Source organism: Capra hircus, chromosome 10, assembly GCF_001704415.2.
Source record: "Capra hircus breed San Clemente chromosome 10, ASM170441v1, whole genome shotgun sequence".
Classification (NCBI taxonomy): Eukaryota; Metazoa; Chordata; class Mammalia; order Artiodactyla; family Bovidae; genus Capra; species Capra hircus.
In genome coordinates, this window is record NC_030817.1 from 78,571,353 (window position 1) to 78,592,592 (window position 21,240).

General features: G+C 38.2%; 2 gene segments (V, D, J or C); both read left to right on the top strand.

Moving 5' to 3' along the window:
- Nucleotides 5,908-7,094, top strand: LOC102181110. The segment is given in 2 exon segments: nucleotides 5,908-5,947; nucleotides 6,724-7,094. Coding segments are annotated over 2 exon segments (411 nt in total).
- Nucleotides 18,233-18,955, top strand: LOC102181379. The segment is given in 2 exon segments: nucleotides 18,233-18,315; nucleotides 18,432-18,955. Coding segments are annotated over 2 exon segments (573 nt in total).

Below are 21,240 nucleotides of genomic sequence, written 5' to 3' on the forward strand. Positions count from 1 at the left end.
AAATAGGAAAAGGAGTACGTCAAGGCTGCATATTGTCACCCTGCTTATTTAACTTCATGAGAAACGATGGACTGGAAGAAGCACAAGCTGGAATCAAGATTGCCGGGAGAAATACCAATAACCTCAGATATGCAGATGACACCACACTTATGGCAGAAAGTGAAGAGGAACTAAAAAGCCTCTTGATGAAAGTGAAAGAGGAGAGTGAAAACGTTGGCTTAAAGCTCAACATTTGGGAAACGAAGATCATGGCATCCGGTCCCATCACTTCATGGGAAATAGATGGGGAATCAGTGGAAATAGTGTCAGATTTTATTTTGGGGGGCTCCCAAATCACTGCAGATGGTTACTGCAGCCATGAAATTAAAAGACGCTTACTCCTTGGAAGAAAAGTTATGACCAACTAGATAGCATATTCAAAAGCAGAGACATTAGTTTGCCAACTAAGGTCCGTCTAGTCAAGGCTATGGTTTTTCCTATGGTCATGTATGGATGTGAGAGCTGGACTATGAAGAAAGCTGAGCACCGAAGAATTGATGCTTTTGAACTGTGGTGCTAGAGAAGACTCTTGAGAGTCCCTTGGACTGCAAGGAGATCCATCCAGTCCATTCTGAAGGAGATCAGCCCTGGGATTTCTTTGGAAGGAATGATGCTAAAGCTGAAACTCCAATACTTTGGCCACCTCATGCGAAGCGTTGACTCATTGGAAAAGACTTTGATGGTGGGAGGGATTGAGGGCAGGAGGAGAAGGGGATGAGAGGGGATGAGATGGCTGGATGGCATCGCTGACTCGATGAACGTAAATATGAGTGAACTCCGGGAGGTGATGATGGACAAGGAGGCCTAGCGTGCTGTGATTCATGGGGTCGCAAAGAGTCGGACACGACTGAGTGACTGAGCTGTACTGAAGTGAACACATATATATGGAATTTATAAAGATGGTAATGATAACCCTGTATGTGAGATAGCAAAAGAGACACAGATGCATAGAACAGTCTTTTGGACTCTGTGGGATTGGGAGAGGGAGAGGGTGGGATTATTTGGGAGAATGGCATTGAAACATGTATAATATCATATAAGAAATGAATCGCCAGTCTATGTTTGATGCAAGATACAGGATGCTTGGGGCTGGTGCACTGGGAAGACCCAGAGAGATGGTATGGGGAAGGAGGTGGGAGGGGGGTTCAGGATTGGGAACACGTGTACACCTGTGGCAGATTCATGTTAATGTATGGGAAAACCAATACAGTATTGCAAAGTAAAATTTTAAAAAAAAATTTTTAAGTAAAATTTAAAAAGCACTGCTAAGAGCTTCCCTTGTAGCTCAATTGGTAAAGAATTTGCCTGCAGTGCAGGAAACCCGGGTTCGATCCCTGGGTTGGGAAGATGCCCTGGAGAAGGAAATGGCAACCCACTCCAGTATCCTTGCCCGGAAAATCTCATGGACAGAGGAACCTGGTGGATTGCAGTCCATGGGGTCGCAAAGATTCTGGCACGACTGAGTGACTAACACACACAAGAGAGTGGAAAGCCAGTGTCAGTCTGGAAGGCTAAATGTGCAATACACATTACTGAAAAAGGCATCAAATGCAGAATATATTGAAAGCTCATAAATCAAAAAAGAAGTGAAAATAGTCACTTCTTAGTCATTAATAAGAATGACTTATTAAGTCATTAAGAATGGCAAAATCTTGGAGATCCAATTCAGAAATATTATATCCAATAGCTAGTAAACATGCAAGGTGTCCTTCATTTCACTATTTTTACAGAAATCAAAGTCAAACCTCACCTGTTCCATCTGTGTCTTTTCAGCACCCTGAGTGTATCAATGTAGCTAGCTGGCCATCACACCAAAAGAATAAGGAAAACCAATGACTATCTCCAGGAAAACAAGTGATTTAATAAATTTCCTAAAAGCGTCCTTTACTGAACAGATGTGGAGTTTAAAAATCAGGTCACAGGCCTGGACATTAATGGAAAGGAGATTTTAATAGAATATAGAAAGTTGGTATTTATTGAGCTTAGTATATGTCAGGCACTGTAGGATGTATTTCCGATTCATTATCTAATTTAAATATCAAAACCCTATGAGACAGATTTTACTGTTCCAGTTTTTTTAATCTTTGAGAAATGAGACATAACTTTCCTAACTGTGCAAAGCATCTTAAACTTTTATTGTCATCCTGAGTGTACGATTTAGCGGGCTCCTTGGAGATTTGGGTATGAGGAAGCACTTGACCCAGAACAGGGTGACTGGATGTCTCAGTGATGGTGATATGATGGGTTTAAACTGGAACCTAAAGGAATCTATGAAGAACAGTTCTATGAAGATATACAAGACCTTCTAGAAATACCACCAAAAAAAAAAGATGTCCTTTTTATCATAGGGGATTGGAATGGAAACATAGGAAGTTAAGAAATACCTGGAGTTAACAGGCAAGTTTGGCCTTGGAGTACAAAATGAAGCAGGGAAGGGCTAATAGAGTTTTGCCAAGAAAACACACTGGTCATAGAAAACACCCTCTTCCAACAACACAAGAGCCCACCCTACACAGGAATATCACAGAGGGTTAATACAGAAATCAAATTGATTATATCCTTTGCAGTCAAAGATGGAGAAACTCTACACAGCAAAAACAAGATCTGGAGCTGACTGTGGCTCAGATCATGAGCTCATTATTGCAAAATTCAGACTTAAGCTGAAGAAAGTAGGGAAAACCACTAGACCATTCACTGGATCATAGGAAAAGCAAAGGAATTCCAAAAAAACATCTACTTTTGCTTTGTTGACTCTGCTAAAGCCTTTGACTGTGTGGATCAAAACAAACTGGAAAATTCTTAAATAGATAGGAATACCAGACCACCTGACCTGCCTCCTGAGAAACCTGTGTGCAGGTCAAGAAGCAACAGTTAGAACCAGACATGGAACAAAAAACTGATTCAAAATTGGGAAAGGAGTACATCAAGGCTGTATACTGTCACCCTGCTTATTTAAATTATATGCAGAGCACATCATGTGAAATGCTGGGTTGGATGAATCGCAAGCTGGAATCAAGATTACCAGGAGAAATACCAACAACCTCACATATGCAGATAATACCACTCTAATGGCAGAAAGAGAAGAATAACTAAAGAGCCTCTTGATGAGAGTGAAGGAGGACAGTGACAAACTCAACATTCAAAAAACTAAGATCATGGCATCTGGGGTCCCAACACTTAATGCAAATAGATGGGGAAAAGTGAAAGCAGTGATAGATTTTATTTTCTTGGGCTTCAAAATCACTGCAGAAGATGACTGCATCCATGGTATTAAAAGACACTTGCTCCATGGAAGGAAAGCTATGACAAACATATTAAAAACCAGACACATCACTTTGCCAACAAAGTTCCACAGAGTTGAAGCTATGGTTTTCCAGTAGTCATACTGATGTGAGAGTTGGACCCTAAAGAAGGCTGAGTGCAGAAGAATTGAAGCTTTCTAATTGTGGTGCTACAGAAGACCTTTGAGAGTTTCTTGGACAGCAAAGAGATCAAACTGGTTAAACCTTAAGGAAATCAACCTAGAATATTCATCAGAAAGACTGATGCTGAAGCTGAAGTTCCAATACTTTGGCCACCTGATGTAAAGAGCTGACTCATTGGAAAAGACCCTGATGCTGGGAAAGATTTAGGGCAGGAGGAGAAGGGGGTGACAGAGGACGAGATGAGCATCCACACAATGGACATGGGCTCAAACAAACTCTTGGAGATAGAGAAGGACAAAAAATTGTGGTGTGCTGCAGTTCATGGGATTGCAAAGAGTCAGACATGACTTACAGACTGAACAACAACGCTTCCAGTGAGTATTTATGAATATTTGTTGAATGAACAAAGCATGATTATTGTAACATTACTTCTATGTCTTCAGTATAATTTTCCCCCATGCTAGACCTGGATTTATTGTTTATAGTCTATTGTTCATTGTTCACAATAATAACATTCTGTTTATACTATCGGAGTCTTTTACTTGGCATGCATCCCATAAAATTGGAAGATTGTTTTCACAGTAATTTAAACAGCTGTTTAACGTAATTTCTCACCAAATTCATGAATAACAATTCATCAGCTCACTCAGAAACCATGTAATTCTTGAGTGCCTACTATGTATCAAACTCATAAATATTGAATTACAAGAGCTTTGAAGTAAATTTTAAATATAGGAAGGTTAGAGACAGATGAAAAAGAGATCAACAAATGAGAATCTTATGACCGCAGAGGGCTGGTATGCTGCTGTTCATGGGGTTACAAAGAGTTGGACATGACTGAGCGACTGAACTGAACTGAACTGAAACCAGTCAGAGATAATTAAAACCTTCCATGGGGTATTTAGGACCAAGAAAATACAGATGAGTACAGAGGTATTACAAGTAAGATGTGTGTACTCTGTGGTAAGTTGCTTCAATTGTGTCTAACTCTGCGAGTCATGGACTGTAGCCCACCAGGCTCCTCTGTCCAGTGGATTCTCCAGGCAAGAATATTGAAGTGGGTTACTAAGCCCTTCTCTAGGGAATCTTCCTGATCCAGGGATTGAACATGGATCTCTTAAGTCTCCTGCATTGGCAGGTGAGTTCTTTACCACTCGCGCCGTTTGGGAAGCCCGTTTACCTTCAAATCTGAGGAGCTTTTCAAAAAGTTGCTTGCTGACTTTTGGTGTGGGTTTAGCTCTGCAGTTCTTCTATTCAGTCACTAGAGGGGGCTGACTCATCTGAAAACAGTGTTTCTTTCTGGGTGAAAGGGAGGGAAATTTGTTTTCCATTGATCTGCCAAAAAAAAAGGAAAAATGACATGCTTTCATCTTCTTTAGATAACTTGAGCTCTTTATCCCTTGTTGAATGTGTGTGGTCAAGGATTTAGGGGATAAGAAAATGGCAACCCACTCCAGTGTTCTTGCCTGAAGAATCCCAGAGACAGAGTCAGACACAACTGAAGCGACTTAGCAGCAGCAGCAGCAGCAGCAGCAGCCGAATAGCCTACGCCCTTTCCATGGACCTCCCTAAAACCTACTTTCCCATTTCCCTGCTCTGATTATCCCTTCTCTTTTCTATTCCTTATACCCTTTTTTCCCTCCTCCGACTTTTTATACCACTCACACCCACCTCCACCTCACCTACTTTGCCTTTCTTTCTGTCTATTCCTCTGCCTTAGCATCCCTGCTATACAACAACCACAAGCATCAGCATAGGGAGCATGAGGATTTTGGACCACTGTTTAAGGAGGATGAGGTGAACACCATCTATGTCATCAGTTAGTATATTAAGAACAGATGCATGAAAAATGTCTACCTAGATGGTGATAGATGCATGATTCCAAGAACACTTACAAGAACTCCAAGCTCCAGGATGTGTAGCTTTTAGTCTCAATGTTATTTATTTTTCTGTCTCCCAGAGCACATCACTGCCTGCTTTTGAATCTCCCATACATTTTCTGGAATGTGGATGGAAATTTTCATTATCTTACTACACAGAGCTCAGTACATTTTTCTGTAATTAAATATTATGCTCTGCAAGCTTCATGGAGCATCAGCCAATTTCTTAAGAAACAAATAATAGACCAATGGTTGTGCATAGACACATCATGGTGATTGGTATTCCTTTTCCCGAGGCAGACATTAAACTTCAGAGATGATTGCACTGTGAGCTGGGGATGTTTCACCATCTTTTGGGGACATGACTAAAACATGGGAGGAAGACCTAGATAAGAAAATGCTTGATCATTGGCTGAGAAGGTCCTGGCAACAACACAGTGGTATCTGCACTCGTTGTAAGTCTTTACTAACAGCTGTTGCCTCTGTTCTCTAGAACCTCCTTAAGCCAAGGATCAGACCCAAGCCTGAGCTCTGAGCCCACGATCCTGGTTTGTCCCTGAAGTATGAGGCTGGTGACTGGAGTAACAGTGTTTCTGACCTTGGGTAAGTGTTCTGTGTCTACAAAGGATGCCTTTGAGGGCAAAGGACCACAAAGAGTTATTTGCTCTCTACTCCTCTCCATGTGCTTTATTCAGCATTATAGTGATGGAATTGAGAACTGATCTATGGATTTTCTAGGGAACACAAACTTCTACATGACAGGTTAAACCATGGCTATGATTCCAGAAGAGTCCTTAGCAGTAAGCAGGTTGTAGGAAATCTCTGGGTTTAGTGAGCCAAGGACCCATGGAACAAAGCTTATGGATCTCTGATTCTTGCCACGAATCTTTGGTCTCCATAGTTTTGTTGTTTTTCAGTCACTAAGTTGTATCCAACTTACAACCAAATGGACGGCAGTATACCAGGCTCCTCTGTCCTCTATTATCTCCTGGAATGTGCTCAAATTCATGTCCATTGGGACAGTGACACTGTTTAACCACCTCATCCTCTACTGCCCCCTTCTCTTTTTGTCTTCAATTTTTCCCAGCATCAGGGTATTTTTCAATGAGTCAGCTCTTCTCATCAGGTGTACAAATGATTAGAGCTCCAGTTTCAGCATCAGTCCTTCCAATGAATATTTAGGCTTCATTTCCTTTGGGATAACTGGTATGATCTTCTTGAAGTCCAATATTGAACACCAATAATATTTTTCCAGGACAAAAAAACAGAAGCACAGGAGTAGGGGTTAGGGCCAGACAGTTATCAGAGGGTTATGCCTTTGATCCATAGAATTACGCTTATTTGTGCTCTGGAACTAATTTGATTTCTTAACCCACCAGGGACTGTGATTGATGCTAAGACCACCCAGCCCAGCTCTATGGATTGTGCTGAAGAAGAGGATGTAACTCTGCCTTGTAACCACTCTACCATTAGTGGAAATGAGTATATACTTTGGTATCGGCAAAATCCCAATCAGAGTCCACAGTATGTCATTCATGGCTTACGAGGCACAGTGAACGGCAGCATGGCCTCTCTAAACATAGCTTCAGACAGAAAGTCCAGCACCTTGGTCCTGCCCCAGGTCACCCTGAGAGACGCCGCTGTGTACTACTGCATCGTGAGAGAGGCTCACTGGGACAGACAGGGCTGCACCTGTGCAGTATCTCTCTTGTGGGAAGAAGGGGGGACACAGCAGGGAGAGCAGTCATGAGAGCAAACCTAGAGTCATCTAGAAGGCGAGTCAGAGAGCAGTGAGAGATGAGGAAAATGAAGGGAAGGAGAAGGGAGGAAGATGGATAAAGAAAAGAAGAAAAAGACAAGGAAGAAGTGCATCATTGGTTGATGTGGCTGAGAAGAATTTTGGGAATTATGGGAATACTAAGAATCCTAATTGCAACATAGAAATAAAGTGAGAAACATCAGCAACTTTTCATGGTTCTTTCTCATGTCAATAAAATGTTGGTTCCAGGGTGTTAGTCTTAACCTAAAAGTGAGAAAAATACAACTAATTCTCCTGTTCCAAAGTTTTCTTTCATGTCTGACTCTTTGAGACCTCAAGAACTGTAGCCTGCCATGCTCCTCTGTCCTTGGGATTTTCCAGGGAAGAATACTGGAGTGGGTTGCCATTTCCTTCTCCAGAAGATCTTCCCGATCCAGGGATCAAATCTGGTCTCCATTGTCTCCTGCATTGTAGGAGGATTCTTTACCACTGTGCCACCTGGGAAGTGGTCCAATTCATTCTTTATAACGCCTGCGTAGGACTCTGAAATGTTCTATTATTAATTATGTTTATCTTTATAAGTATTTGTTTCTATTATTGTGCTATCTTAAAGAGTGTTGTCTTTATACAACTTTGTAGATTGACTTTTGTATATATGGGGACATGTCTATTATAATGAAATTTCTGAACTGGAATGGCTATTTTCAAAACAAGGTGCATTTAAAATTTTTTTGATAAAGTGACAACTTTCCATTCAAACGGTATAAACAATTATACTTCAACCAACAGGGAGTGAGAAGGTGTACTTTGCACCCTCTAAAAACTGAGAATTACCAGCCTTTTTTTTTAACAATCCAAATGTACTTTCTCTATAGACATTTTACTGATCCCTAGTGCTTTCGAGCAACTTTTTCTCCGTATATCGGCACTCTGTCATCCAACCTTGTTCATATGCTTGTTCTTATCTTTTGACCATTTTTTTCCATTAAGATAACTTTATTTTTGTGTGCTAGAATTATTTTGATATCTTACATGATATTTTGACTTTCATATTTACTTGTATGTTTTATTCTAACATACTATCTTTATTTTTTTAATGATGCTGTCTTTATTTGTTACACTGTCAAATCTATCAAAAATTTATTTCTTTTTAGCTTTAAAATCAGTGTCTTTTAGAAAGCCCCAAATGTATCTTTTAATCCTCGTTACCATTTAGGGAGTTATTCTGAGATCTATGTTACCTCTTAGAAAGCTAAGCCCCAAAAAGATTTTGAAAGTTGCCTATCTTTGTCTTAATATGTCTTAGACAGACTGTTATATTTATTTTTAAATCTGCTAATGTCAAGCTCCAAAATCTCAGCATGTGTAGTTCAATCTGGCCTTACTGAAAGCAACAGTAAGAAGAAAGCCCTGAAGTAATGAGTCACCTGGAAATTCAGTGGAATGAATCATAATTCCCATAGCTGATGGTGATATACATTTTAGGGCAAGATGTCAAGTGTTAGAATAAAAAGCATATGTTGTGACTCAAGAAAAGCAATTATCCTTAATTCTGTAAAGAGACATGCTAGTCCTCTAAATATCCAAACAGCAGTAGAAATATTTTTTACTGATTGTAGTGGGATTCTGAAACATCCTTAGCTCCTTATTAGCCACACATTTTCCCCAAGAGAAAAAATATAGAGGAAATTAGAGCACAAGACAGAGAAAGTAATAGGGAGGCATTCTGGCCCTTGATGTGAGCGGCATCTCTACCATAATATTCTTGGATCATCAAAAAGACTGAGAAATCTACCCTGCTGCATAGCACGTGTACCTAAACCTATATTGCTGTGTTTGTGTTTTGGAAATTGCTTTGATTTGTGAGTCAGAGATGAAGGAACAGATACTTGTACTCAGTCTTGGAAAGTACAATGAGAGGTGCTGTAGCATTTTCCTAATATCAGCATATCCCTCCAGTCATTTTTTTCACTCATTTCCTCCTCTTCACGGTCTTTGAGCTCACTTTTTGTTTCCTTACTTCACTTTTCCTGAAACATATCTTTTCATTCCTTTTGTTTATTAAAGTATTCTCAGTAATCAGCACAGTGCCCAACAAATAGTGTTCAATAAATATTTATTGAATAAAGAAATATTTATGACTGATGTTACTAATAATGCTAGTTACTATAATGCTAGCATAATAATGCTAGTTCAGTTCAGTTCAGTTCAGTTCAGTCACTCAGTCATGTCTGACCCTTTGCTACCCCATGAAGTGCAGCATGCCAAGCCTCCCTGTCCATCACCAACTCCTGGAGTCCACCCAAACCCACGTCCATTGAGTCGGTGATGCCATCCAACCATCTCATCCTCTGTTGTCCCCTTCTCTTCCTGCACTCAATCTTTCCCAGCATCAGGGTCTTCTCAAATAAGTCAGCTCTTTGCATCAGGTGGCCAAAGCTTTGGAGTTTCAGCTTCAAAATTAGTCCTACCAATGAACACCCAGGACTGATCTCCTTTAGGATGGACTGGTTGGATCTCCTTGCAGACCAAGGGACTCTCAAGAGTCTTCTCCAACTCCATAGTTCAAAAGCATCAATTCTTTGGCACTCATTGCTAGGGAGGCAATAAAATATTGAAAGGGTGAGTTATATCTTTTTAAAAATAGAAGTGAGAGTCAACATCACACGGATTTCACAATGAAGACAGGGGTATATTTGAAAATACTTATTCATTCATAAACTCATTAATCCTATCCTTCTATTTCCCTTTCTTTTCCTTCCACCCTCCCTCTCTCTTTTCCTTCTTTCTTCTCTTTACTCCTCTTTCTTATCATTGTTAGTGAAATAGGTCCCCAAGTACTTTGTTAAGGTCTTCCTGTGAAACTTCAGTTTATTCCAACACAAAATTCTTCCATTAAAATTCCCAATACATTCTCATAAAGTGGTCGGCACCAGATATTTTGAAAGATTTACATCGCGCTTAACTCATTCCCCCAGTGAGGCAGGGAATTCTCCTAATTTTAGAAAAATGGATACAAAAAATAGTTATTTGGATATCAACTGGTATTCTCATTCATGCCATCTTCCAGAACTATAAGCCAACAAAGGTGTTAAAAGTCCATATGGTATTTCAGCAACCCATGGCCATTGGAAACTCAGTGCTTGCCAACCCAAACGTGGTGAACAGATTTTAAAAAGCCTTTTCTTATTCCTGTTTTTTCATCTTCATTCAGAAATAATCCTTACCAATAAAAAAAATCATGTGCTATCCTTATACCAAATGCGTCCTGCTTTAAAACCTTCTGCCAAATCTTTAGAAATTGCAGAATTAATGAGTGCTGTTTAATAGAACTGTCATTAGTTCAATCACTAATTCTACCAACAGAGATTCACCATGAGCAGATGATCTCACAAGAAAAACAACAGGAGTTAGGAACGTGAACTCCATTGGCTCACTGTGTCTTTTAACTGTTTTTCCCTACAACTAATACATTCATAAATTGAATCAGGAAGAGACTGTTAGGAGTTCACACTGAGGATTCTAATGTTTTGCAAATTCTACCTGTTTGCACATCTGAGGAACTGAATCTAAAGTAAGAATATCTAATTCATTTGTTACACTAGAATTGCATAAAACAGGCAACATACTAAGCGATTCTCAGATTAACTAATAACAAGTGTACACACAATTCAGCACATGGAAAGAAAGCATCCTGGGCACAAAGAGGAGGAGAAAACTTCTGAAAATAATTCATTTTAGTAATTAGAATGAAAGTTTAGAAAACTGCATCATCCAAGTAATAAATATGTGATAACTACAAAACGTTTAAAAAAATTCTAAAAACAGAAGAAAAACTGAAATAAAGGAGAATGATATAAGCAGATGGAGAGGGTGACAAAGTAAAATTCTGTGGTAAAATTAATACTGAAATTGTATTACATTAAAACTGGAAAACATTTGCCTTTATGCACCAAGGATAAATGATTTTCATTTCAATAAGTGACATGCCATCAATTTTCCTATGGAAAAGTGTATTATGGTCTTCAGATCTTATATAAATAGCAGTCAGAGTGCAGATCTGAGTATAAGAATAACGTATGAAGTTAATGGAAAAAATACAAAACTTGTTCATTACTTTGTGTTAGGTACACATTTCTTAAACAGGACACAAACATGGCTAAGCATCAGAACTAGTCTATATTCATATATACATTCATTTTTTGTGTCACTTTTTGTCTTGCAGAGATGGGCACAACACTGTAAACCAACTACCCTTCATTAAAAAACTGATGTATATTAAAATTGCCATTAAAAGTATTCAAGAGTTAAAATGATAGCTAGAAAATCTATTAAAGGGTAACTAGTGAATATATTTACAGTATTATGTTACCAAAGTTAATATTATTAATTATAAAAATATTATATTAGCAAATATTAGCTATAAAATATATTATTGAGTCCATTTTTATTTCAAAATATCACCTTCAAATCAACAAGAAAACAAACAAATTGATAGAAAAGACAAAAGTCTGAAGCAGGCATTTGACAATAGAAGATAGTCAAATGGTCAATAAACATGTCATTCCCATAAGGTGCATAAGCTGACATAAAATCAGAATACTGTTATAAATGGGTCAGTATCATAAAGGGAGCTCTGAAGGGTTAGTAATGCTCCGTTTCTTGATCTGAGTGCTGGTTATAAGGGTGTTACTTATGTGAAAATTTACCATGCTATACCCTTATATTACATTTTCTTATATGAATATAAAACTCCAGTAAAAACTAAAATCATAAATGATGACCTCTTATTAATTATTAGTCATAAGGTGACAAACTAAAACTAAAATTTCAGGTGCTTTCCTTCTAGTTTTCCTTTTCTGCTACTGAAATATTTAAGTAAGAACACATTTGTGAAACAAGCATGACTTCTGACCATGTGTAAGCATTGACTTTCTATTAATAGATCACAGATGAGAAATGTGTCATTTGTCTTTTTCATCTATCCGAGGTACAAATGTGTGATTTTGATCTTTGGTATCAGGACTTCCCTGGCGGCTCAGCGGTAAAGAATCTAACTGCAATGCAGGAACCTCAGAAGCCTCGGGTTCGATCCCTGGGTCAGGAAGATCCCCGGAGGAGGGCATGACAATCCACTCCAGTATTCTTGCCTGGAGAGTCCCATGGACAGAGGAGCCTGGAGGGCTACAGTACATAGGGTCAGAAAGAGTCAGACATGACTGAAGTGACTTCGCACATAGGCAACACATGTATCAAGGTACCAACATGTTGACACTTGGCATTATTAGGAAAAGTAGAAAACTCTAGTGAACAGGAAAGGGTGATAAATCCCTCAAGATGCTTACATCTTATTGATTACAACAGAGTTCAAGCTGATCCCAAGCTATGAAATTCTGAGGAAGTTACGCATTTTTCTCTAGGAACATTGTTAACAAACAGAATATTAGGATTCTGGTAAGGATGAAGAAGTAAATCTGCTTGTAGACAGTGAACAGTACCTGCCACATCCTTAAATGTTAAAGGGCTCCTGAAACACTGTGGCATGCTGTGCAGTCAATGAGACTTGTTAGCCAACATCTTTATCATTAACATTATCCCAGAATCTGGTGCTTGGTTCCAGTTTGCCGTAATAATAGATGAGGAAGCTCATCTTGTCTTTGGCCTTCAAAGTCTGGTGAATTAGAAGAGAGAGAGGAACATTTATAAAGGAGCTTTGGAATGATTATCTTTACACTCCATTTTAGTTAAGGAAGCAATAGCCTCTGTGAAAATCCCTTCCACATGGCCTTAACTAAAAACTGACCAGTATAATATATTTCTCTCTCTTGTGGTTGCTCCTTAGTCGCCCTCATCTAAAACATTTTGAATTTAGAGATGGGAGCAGCATTCTCTTCACAACCACACCCGTGCAAAAATAGACTCTTGTCTTTGCTTTTAATCTCAAACAGAGCCCTCAATCATTGACAGTCCAGGAAAGAGAGATTTCCATTCTGAACAGTACTTATGAGAAGAGTGCATTTGACTACTTCCCATGGACTCCCCTGATGGCTCAGACAGTAGAGCATCTGCCTACATTGTGGGAGACCCTGTTTCGATCCCTGGGTCAGGAAGATCCCCTGGAGAAAGAAATGGCAACCCACTCCAGTATTCTTGCCTGGAGAATCCCATGGACAGAGGTGCCTGGTGGGCTATATTCCATGGGGTCACAAAGAGTTGGACATGACTGAGCACACAAGGAATATTAAAGGAATGGTGTCAGCAACACCCTGGTTAAGGCCCTGCACTCTTGATAACCATATGTCTGGTTGTGAATAAAAAGGAAGACATACAGCTCCCCTCAATAAGAGTGTCAAACAGCCTTCACTGCACATCACAACTTCCTAGCCTGGGGACTCTGCCACCTACTTCTGTGCAGAAATATACTCACAAACACACAGACACAGACACACACACACACACACACATCAGTTTGTGCATAAAAAGTTTTAATATATTTAAGAAAATTAAAATTGTATAGAATTTATTCTTTGATCAAAAGTGGAATTGACTTAGAAAATCAATAACAAAATGATATCTTTAGAAATGCCCAAATATTTGAAATTGAGGCATTAAAATTTAGAATAACCCATAGGTTAAAGAAATAATTACTTGGCTATTAGAAAATATTGTGAAAGAAAATATAGTGAGAACATATACATATAAATGTTATGAGTTACAGCTAATATACATAGGAGGAATTTCTCTTTAAATACCTATACTACTAAAGAAAAAGGCTGCAAAACAATTATCTAAGCTTTCAGCAAAAAAGATAGAAAAAGAAGAACAAATTACAACTAATATAAAGTGAAATAAGAAAATAATAAAAATGTCAAATTGATAAAACAGAAATAAAATAATAGAAATAACCATGAGACATAAAGTTAATTTTGCTAAAATGATTAATAAACTATATTCCTAGGTAGAATTATCATGGTGAAAAAAGAGAAAACACAAATTAGAAATATAAAGAATGAAAAAGTAAACAATAGATGCCACAGTGTTGAAAGGATAGAGTCCCTCTGCTGTTCATCTGAAACTATCACAACATTGCTAGTTGGCTACACTCCAATACAAGATAAAAAGTTCAATAAAAAGAGATAATAAAAAAACCATTAACACGATAATGCTACTGTTCATCCCAAGTGGGGATATGAGAAAATGGGGAAATCTGATTTTTTGGCAAAGGTGCAATGACTATTCATGGAGAAATGATAGTCTTATGAGCAAATGATTTAGGGACAATTGGATATTCCTAGGCAAATAACTGAATCTTGGCCTAAACTTCATACCTTATACAAACATTTGAGGAAAATCACAAAATGGACCATACGTCCAAGTGTAAAGTCTAAAACTATAAGTCTTTTTGAAAAAAAAAAAATCTTCAGGACCAAGTGTTGGACAAAATGATTTTTGTCATGACATCAAAGCACAATCCATAAAAAATAAAATATTTCATCAAGAGTAAAAATGCTTGCTCTGTGAAAGATACTATTAAGAGAATGAAAAAGACAAACCACAGAATGGCAGGAAATATTTTCACAATGTACTTTCATCAAAGGATGGTATTTAGAATACAATGACTGTCTAAACTCAGCAGGAAGAAAACAAGTAGTCCAGTTGGAAAATGGTTCACCCAGATATTTTGTGGAAGAGCTATGTGTTAGGGAAATACGCATGTAATCAGATGTTCAACATCATTAAGCATCAGGGAAATGCAAATTAAAGCCACAATGAAATACCACTCCACTTCTTTCTTAATGGCTAAAATGAAAAATAATGATGATACCAAATTCTGGCAATAATGTAGAGAAATTGGATCACTCATACATTGCTGGTGGATAAATGGAACAGTCATTCTGGAAGACAGCTTAGCAGTTCCACATAAACTTAAATATTCACTCACCTTACAATTCAGCAATCACACTCCTTTATGGGTATTTATAATGGAATAATGAAAAACTTATGCTCACACAAAATTTGTACTTGAATATTCATGGAAACTATATATGTGATGGCCAGAAACTGGAACCCAGCCAAATGTTCTTCACTGTGTGAATAGATAAATATGCTGTGGTACACCCATTCAGTACAATATTATTTATAGATCTATCTCAACTTGCTGTAAGGTTAAGTCTAAACAAACCATTTTATGTTGAAAATGTGGTAAGTGGAAAAGGCATATAATATGCTTAACCTACTGTGCATCAGAGTTTTGCCTGGCCTAGTCTTAAAGATGTTATACTGAAAGTGAAAAACAGAATGGCTGTATGGGTACAGAATGGTTGTAAGTGGGTCAGTTGTTTACCCTCATGATCCCAGGGCTGACTGAGAGCTCAGCTTGCTGTTGCTGCCCAGCATCACTAGAGAATGTCATACAGCATGTTGCTAGCATGGGAAAAGATAAAAATTAAAAATACAAAGTATGGTTTCTAGTGAGTGCATATATAGGTTTCTCACTACCATACCGTGAAAAATCTTAAGTTGATTTATCACAATTTGGGGACAGTCTGTAGTGATAAAAAGAAACATACTATGATACTGGATGCTTGGAGCTGGTGCACTGAGACGACCCAGAGGGATGGTACGGGGAGGGAGGAGGGAGGGGGGCTCAGGATGGGGAACACGTGTATACCTGTGGCTGATTCATGTTGATGTATGGCAAAACCAATACAATATTGTAAAGTTATTAACCTTCAATTAAAATAAATAAATTTATTTTTTAAAAAACATACTATTGATTCATGCAACAGTCTAGATGGATCTCAATGCTGAGTGAAAAAAAGTATCTCAGAAGACTACATGATACGTGCTCACACACCATATTATTATAATTGCATGCATAATGTATGAATTTACTTATACAGCATTCTCTAAAGGACAAAATATAGAGATGAAAAGATCAGCAGTTGCTAGGAGTTATCATGAGTTACAGGGGTGGAGACAGTGTGAAAGTGGTTTGCTCTAGAGAGATGGAACAATTCTGCATCATGATTTTAGTGGTCTTACAAAAACCTATACCTGTGATAAAATTTCAGAGCTATGCATAAACAAGAGTGCATATAAAGCTGATATATCAGGTTATCATCTGTATTTTAGTAATACTTTATCAATATCAATTTTCTGGTATATATATAATATCTATAATTATATATGCTACAATACAATACCATGCTGCTGCCCAGTTGCTGTGGACATTCGTGATCTCTTCTACTTAAATACAAGTAGGTTTGGTAATGCAAACCAGGGCATCAGCTGCCTGTCAGCACTCAGAGGTGAAATGGACAGAGGAGATGTCTCACTAAACATGCACTCTCCTCCATGCATCAGTCACTAACAACACCACTCAAGCAACTTAAAAGCAAGGAGTTGGCACCGTTTTAGAGACCTTGCCTGTACTTTCTTTTCTACTATTGGTTTGCCTTTGGTTCTTTTATATTAATTCATGCATTAAAATGGTAACCAAATGGAAAATTCACTGCTACATTCCAATGAACAGGTAACAGTTTACAAAATTTCAGTCATCGCCTTCTGTGCTGTAGAGGTATAGTGTGTGCTTGCAGTCTGTAGATACCAAGTTTTGTTGGAGTGCATTATAGTATTATGGCACAGAAAGAACTGACATGCTTATTTTAATTTTACTTAACAAAAATAAAAAATAACAAGCAACTAGCTATTGAGACTGTACTTTGGGCAAGTGGGACAGAAAAAAATAACATGAGAACAATTCTAAAACACATGATCTAAGAAGTACAATTCTACTTGTGCAAGGAATGGGACTGAATTTCCTGATCCCCTTAAAGTCTGATAAATAAGATTCAATATCAAGTTTCAGAAGAATAGTTACTTTATTCTTGTTATAAATTCATACAAACGTAAAAAAGAGAATAGACTCTGAAAGAAGAACTGATATTTTATCATTTGATGTCAAAAAGATTTTATGTATTGAAAAAACCAAGTAAAGCACTAAAACCTATAAAAAATAATATGTTAAAAATTTTGGATAAGACTGCCTTTCACCAAAAGGGCCAAAACTCTGAGTTTTTAAATAAAGTATTTAGATTTTGGATAGAGAAATATAAGTGTAGGCTAAATGAATGACTAGTAAATAAATAGATTAGAAGAAGGGTTCATTGCTTATACTAAATCTCATTTTAGGTCTGCTCATTTTGTTATAAACAGCATTATTTCATTCTTTTTCATAGCTGAGCAGTTTCACTGTGGGGTTTCCCCAGTGGCTCTGTGGTAAAGAATCCACCTGCCAAGCAGGACATGTGGGTTCGATTCCTGACTCAGGAAGATCCCTGGAAAAGGAAATGGCACCCCACTCCAGTATCTTGCCTGGGAAATCCCATGGAAAGAGGAGCAAACAGGATAGAGTCCATGGATCCCAAAGAGTCAGACACTGCTTAGTGACTAAAGAACAACAATAATAAAATTGTACATAAGCAACACAGTTTATTCATTCCTCTGTCATTTGAAAAGACCCTGATGCTGGGAAAGACTGAGCTCAGGAGGAGAAGGGGACAACATAGGATGAGATGGTTGGATGGCATCACCAACACAATGGACATGGGTTTGGGTGGGCTCCTGGAGTTGGTGATGGACAGGGAGGCCTGGCGTGCTGCATTTCATGGAGTCGCAAAGTTTTGGACACGACCGAGCGACTGAACTGAACTGTCAAAGCACATTTCATTTTGCTTTAACAAAACACCAATGAAAACGTAAAACAAACAAACAAACAAACAAACAAAAATCCTATATTAAATGTGATGGCAAAATTATTTTGTGGAATAATTATAAGTGAAAATCAACTTGTTTGTTTTTTAGTTCCACTCAGTTCAAACCTTTAAAATAATTGCTTTTGCAAAGCCCCCTTTCAGGCTCAGCCTAATTTTATTACTTGTGAAAAAAAATATAGACAAAGAAAGGTTTGTGGTGAACTAGACCTTTTTTCCTGTCTGTGCACAGACCATGTTACCTATGAACATGACAAACCCCACTTCCTGTTTGAAGGAGTCACACAGGAACCGGATACTATGTATATGCGCTGCCAGGCACACAGAGACACTGAGCTCTCAGCTTGAGGCAGAGCTAGGCACATTTGTGCAGGGGAATCCATGCCTCATGCTGCTCTCCAGTCTTCCGTGGGTGTTCCTGGCCTTCATCTTCTCCGGTAGGTATTCTAAAAGAGAAGCAAGCATCTTATGATTTCAGCTTGGCTTTTTTTTAGTCTAATTCCTATACTATTTTATTCACTGCTCCATCTCTGTTTTCTGATTTTCCCCACAGGATCCAGTGTAGCCCAGAGAGTTACTCAAGACCAGCCAGACATTTCCAGTCAAGTTGGGGAGGTAGTCACACTGAGCTGTCGATATGAGACAATTCAGAGCCGTTACAACATTTTTTGGTACAAACAACTTCCCAGTGGAGAGATGATTTACCTTATTGGTCAGGGTTCTTCCAGCCAGAATGCAAGGTATGGCCGCTACTCTTTGAATTTACAGAGATCACGTAAATCCATCAGCCTCACGATTTCAGACTTAGAGCTGGAAGACTCTGCAAAGTACTTCTGCGCTCTCTGGGAACTCACAGTGCTTGAAGTAATAGGAAAAGCTGAACAAAAACCCCAGAGCTTAATAAGAGAGAGCCCTGCTGCTGCAGGACCCAGGCTGAAATACACACCTGCAGACCCCAGACAAGAAATGGTAGTCCTGCGGTTGCTTCATCTGTGGTCTGGATCAGAAGATTTAATTCTAAATAAAAGCTCCTTCTATGTCATATGGAAGCAGGTGCCTAAAGTAACTTTCTACTGATACATTCTCCTCCTGAATTTTTGACTTTAAATCAGCCACACAGAATATGTGCAAAAGTTGTCTAAATTTGAAAACTTGTCCCGTAAAAATATAGAATGGTAGTTTCACCTAAAGAGGCTCACATCACAAATCTGGATCTAGAAGCTGAAATTGTCATGAAAATCATCTCCTAGTCCTTTCCCTCAGACTTCATGTTGGGGTACAATTGGAGGAGAACCACCAGTGATGTAGAGTAAGAGATAAGTTATAAGGATTAGAACATAGGCAATGGCTAGAGCTGGTGGAAGAGTTCATAAAAACTGTTATATCTACATTTGGTGTTGAGTTGAATTCACTCCAAGTCAACTAGAGTAAGATTTGTGAAGGAAAGTTGGATGTGGACATAAGCACGGAGAAACTGTGGCAGGTATGGAAATATGTGAAGACAATGGAACCCACAAGACACTCTAAAACTTGTCTTTCTCTAACCTCCTTAGCGCTTACAGTAGTGAGTGAACTTCAGGAGAAGTGGATGTCATTTGCCATCATGCTACATGCATACTTGGTCTAATACAAAGAGAACATGAGTAAGATATCTGGTGGAAGGTCGAGGCATTTTAAGTCAACAATAAATTGAACTATCAGAGCAGCAGCAACAGTGTGTATTGCCATATGGAGCCCTGCACCAACCTGAGGAACATAGAAACATGCTACTTCATCATAAAGTGAAGTCGCTCAGTCGTGTCCAACTCTTTGCGACCCCATGAGCGGTAGCCTGCACCAGGCTCCTCCATCCATGGGATTTTCTAGGCAAGAGTACTCAAGTGGGTTGCCATTTCCTTCTCCAGGGAATCTTCCTGACCCAGGGATCGAACCCAGGTCTCCCGCATTGTAGACAGATGCTTTACCATCTGAGCCACCAGGGAAGTGGTGGCTTACTTACTTCATCATAACTATCTTCCAAAACTTACACGAATCTCTTTCATGGCCAACCCTAACCCAGAACAATACAGGGAAGTAAATCCTGGGAAATAGATTTTCCAATTGTTAAGTTGACACAGTAGAAACCTACCATAATAGCTTAACTGGTTAACTTCCCTCCTTGTTAACTAGGCATTCATATCAGCACCTCTTTGAATAACACAGCTTTCTAATAAAGACCACAGGAAAACTATGCTTCCTGTTAATATGATGCAATTATTCTTCATTCAACCAAAACAAGCAGTCTCCTTCAGAGAGAATACCAAATTCATTTATCCATTTAAGATTCTTTCCTCTTCTAGCTAAATCACACTCTCCCACTGAATCCTGTATCTTAACTACTGAGATACAATGAGATAAAGATTAATTTGTAGTGGCATATTTTATGTTATGACAGGCAGACAAACAGGAGAGGGAAGTTAAAAATGGTTACTGTATACATAAATACATTCATATAAAATGAAAATAATTTTATAACTACTATAGCTTTTGTTACTGCAAATGACCACATGATTGTAACTAGAATTTATAACTACCTCAATCCATTACCCACTCCATAAGCTCTTTATCATAGCAAGAACCTCCACTCACTATTGTACTTGACTTCCTATAGCTGCTTATTCAGGAGCATTGCTATGAGGAAAGTCATAAAGATGAATAAGAAATTCTGCAAGTCAACCAGTATGGTTTTAGCAGAAGTTTGCAAGGCACTGAAGACAAATCCAAGGGTCTATTTTAGTGAGAAAAAAATCTTGCTAATACTCATGGGAAATTGATGCATTGTATTCTGAGAAATATCATTAAGACTGATACCTGACTATCATCACAAGCAACAGCAGTCACAAAGGAAAGCATTTATAAATTTTCTAAAGAAACCAAACAAATAAAACTTTCAAGGAAGATTCTTATGAGCATGAAGTATATTTTTAAATTGCTTTTTTTTTTTTTTGTCATTGTTGAAAATCACTGCTAAGAGAGTGGAAAGTCAATGCCAGCTTGGAAAGCAATATATGAAAAAGAAATTTCTGAAAAAGGAATTAAATGCAGACTATATTAAAAGTTCATAAATCAATAAGAAGAGAAAACAGTTAACCAGAGTGGCAAAATATTAGAGATCCAAATCAAAAATATTATATCCAATAGGTACTAAGCATGATTTTACTATTTTTAGGAAAACCAAAATCAAACCTCACCTCTTTCATCTGTGTCTTTTCAGCACCCTGAGTGGATCAATGTATCAATGTAGCTAGTTGTATATGATATCAAAAGGATAAAGGAAAAATAATGGCTGTCTCCAGGAAAATAAGAGATTAAGTAAATGTCCT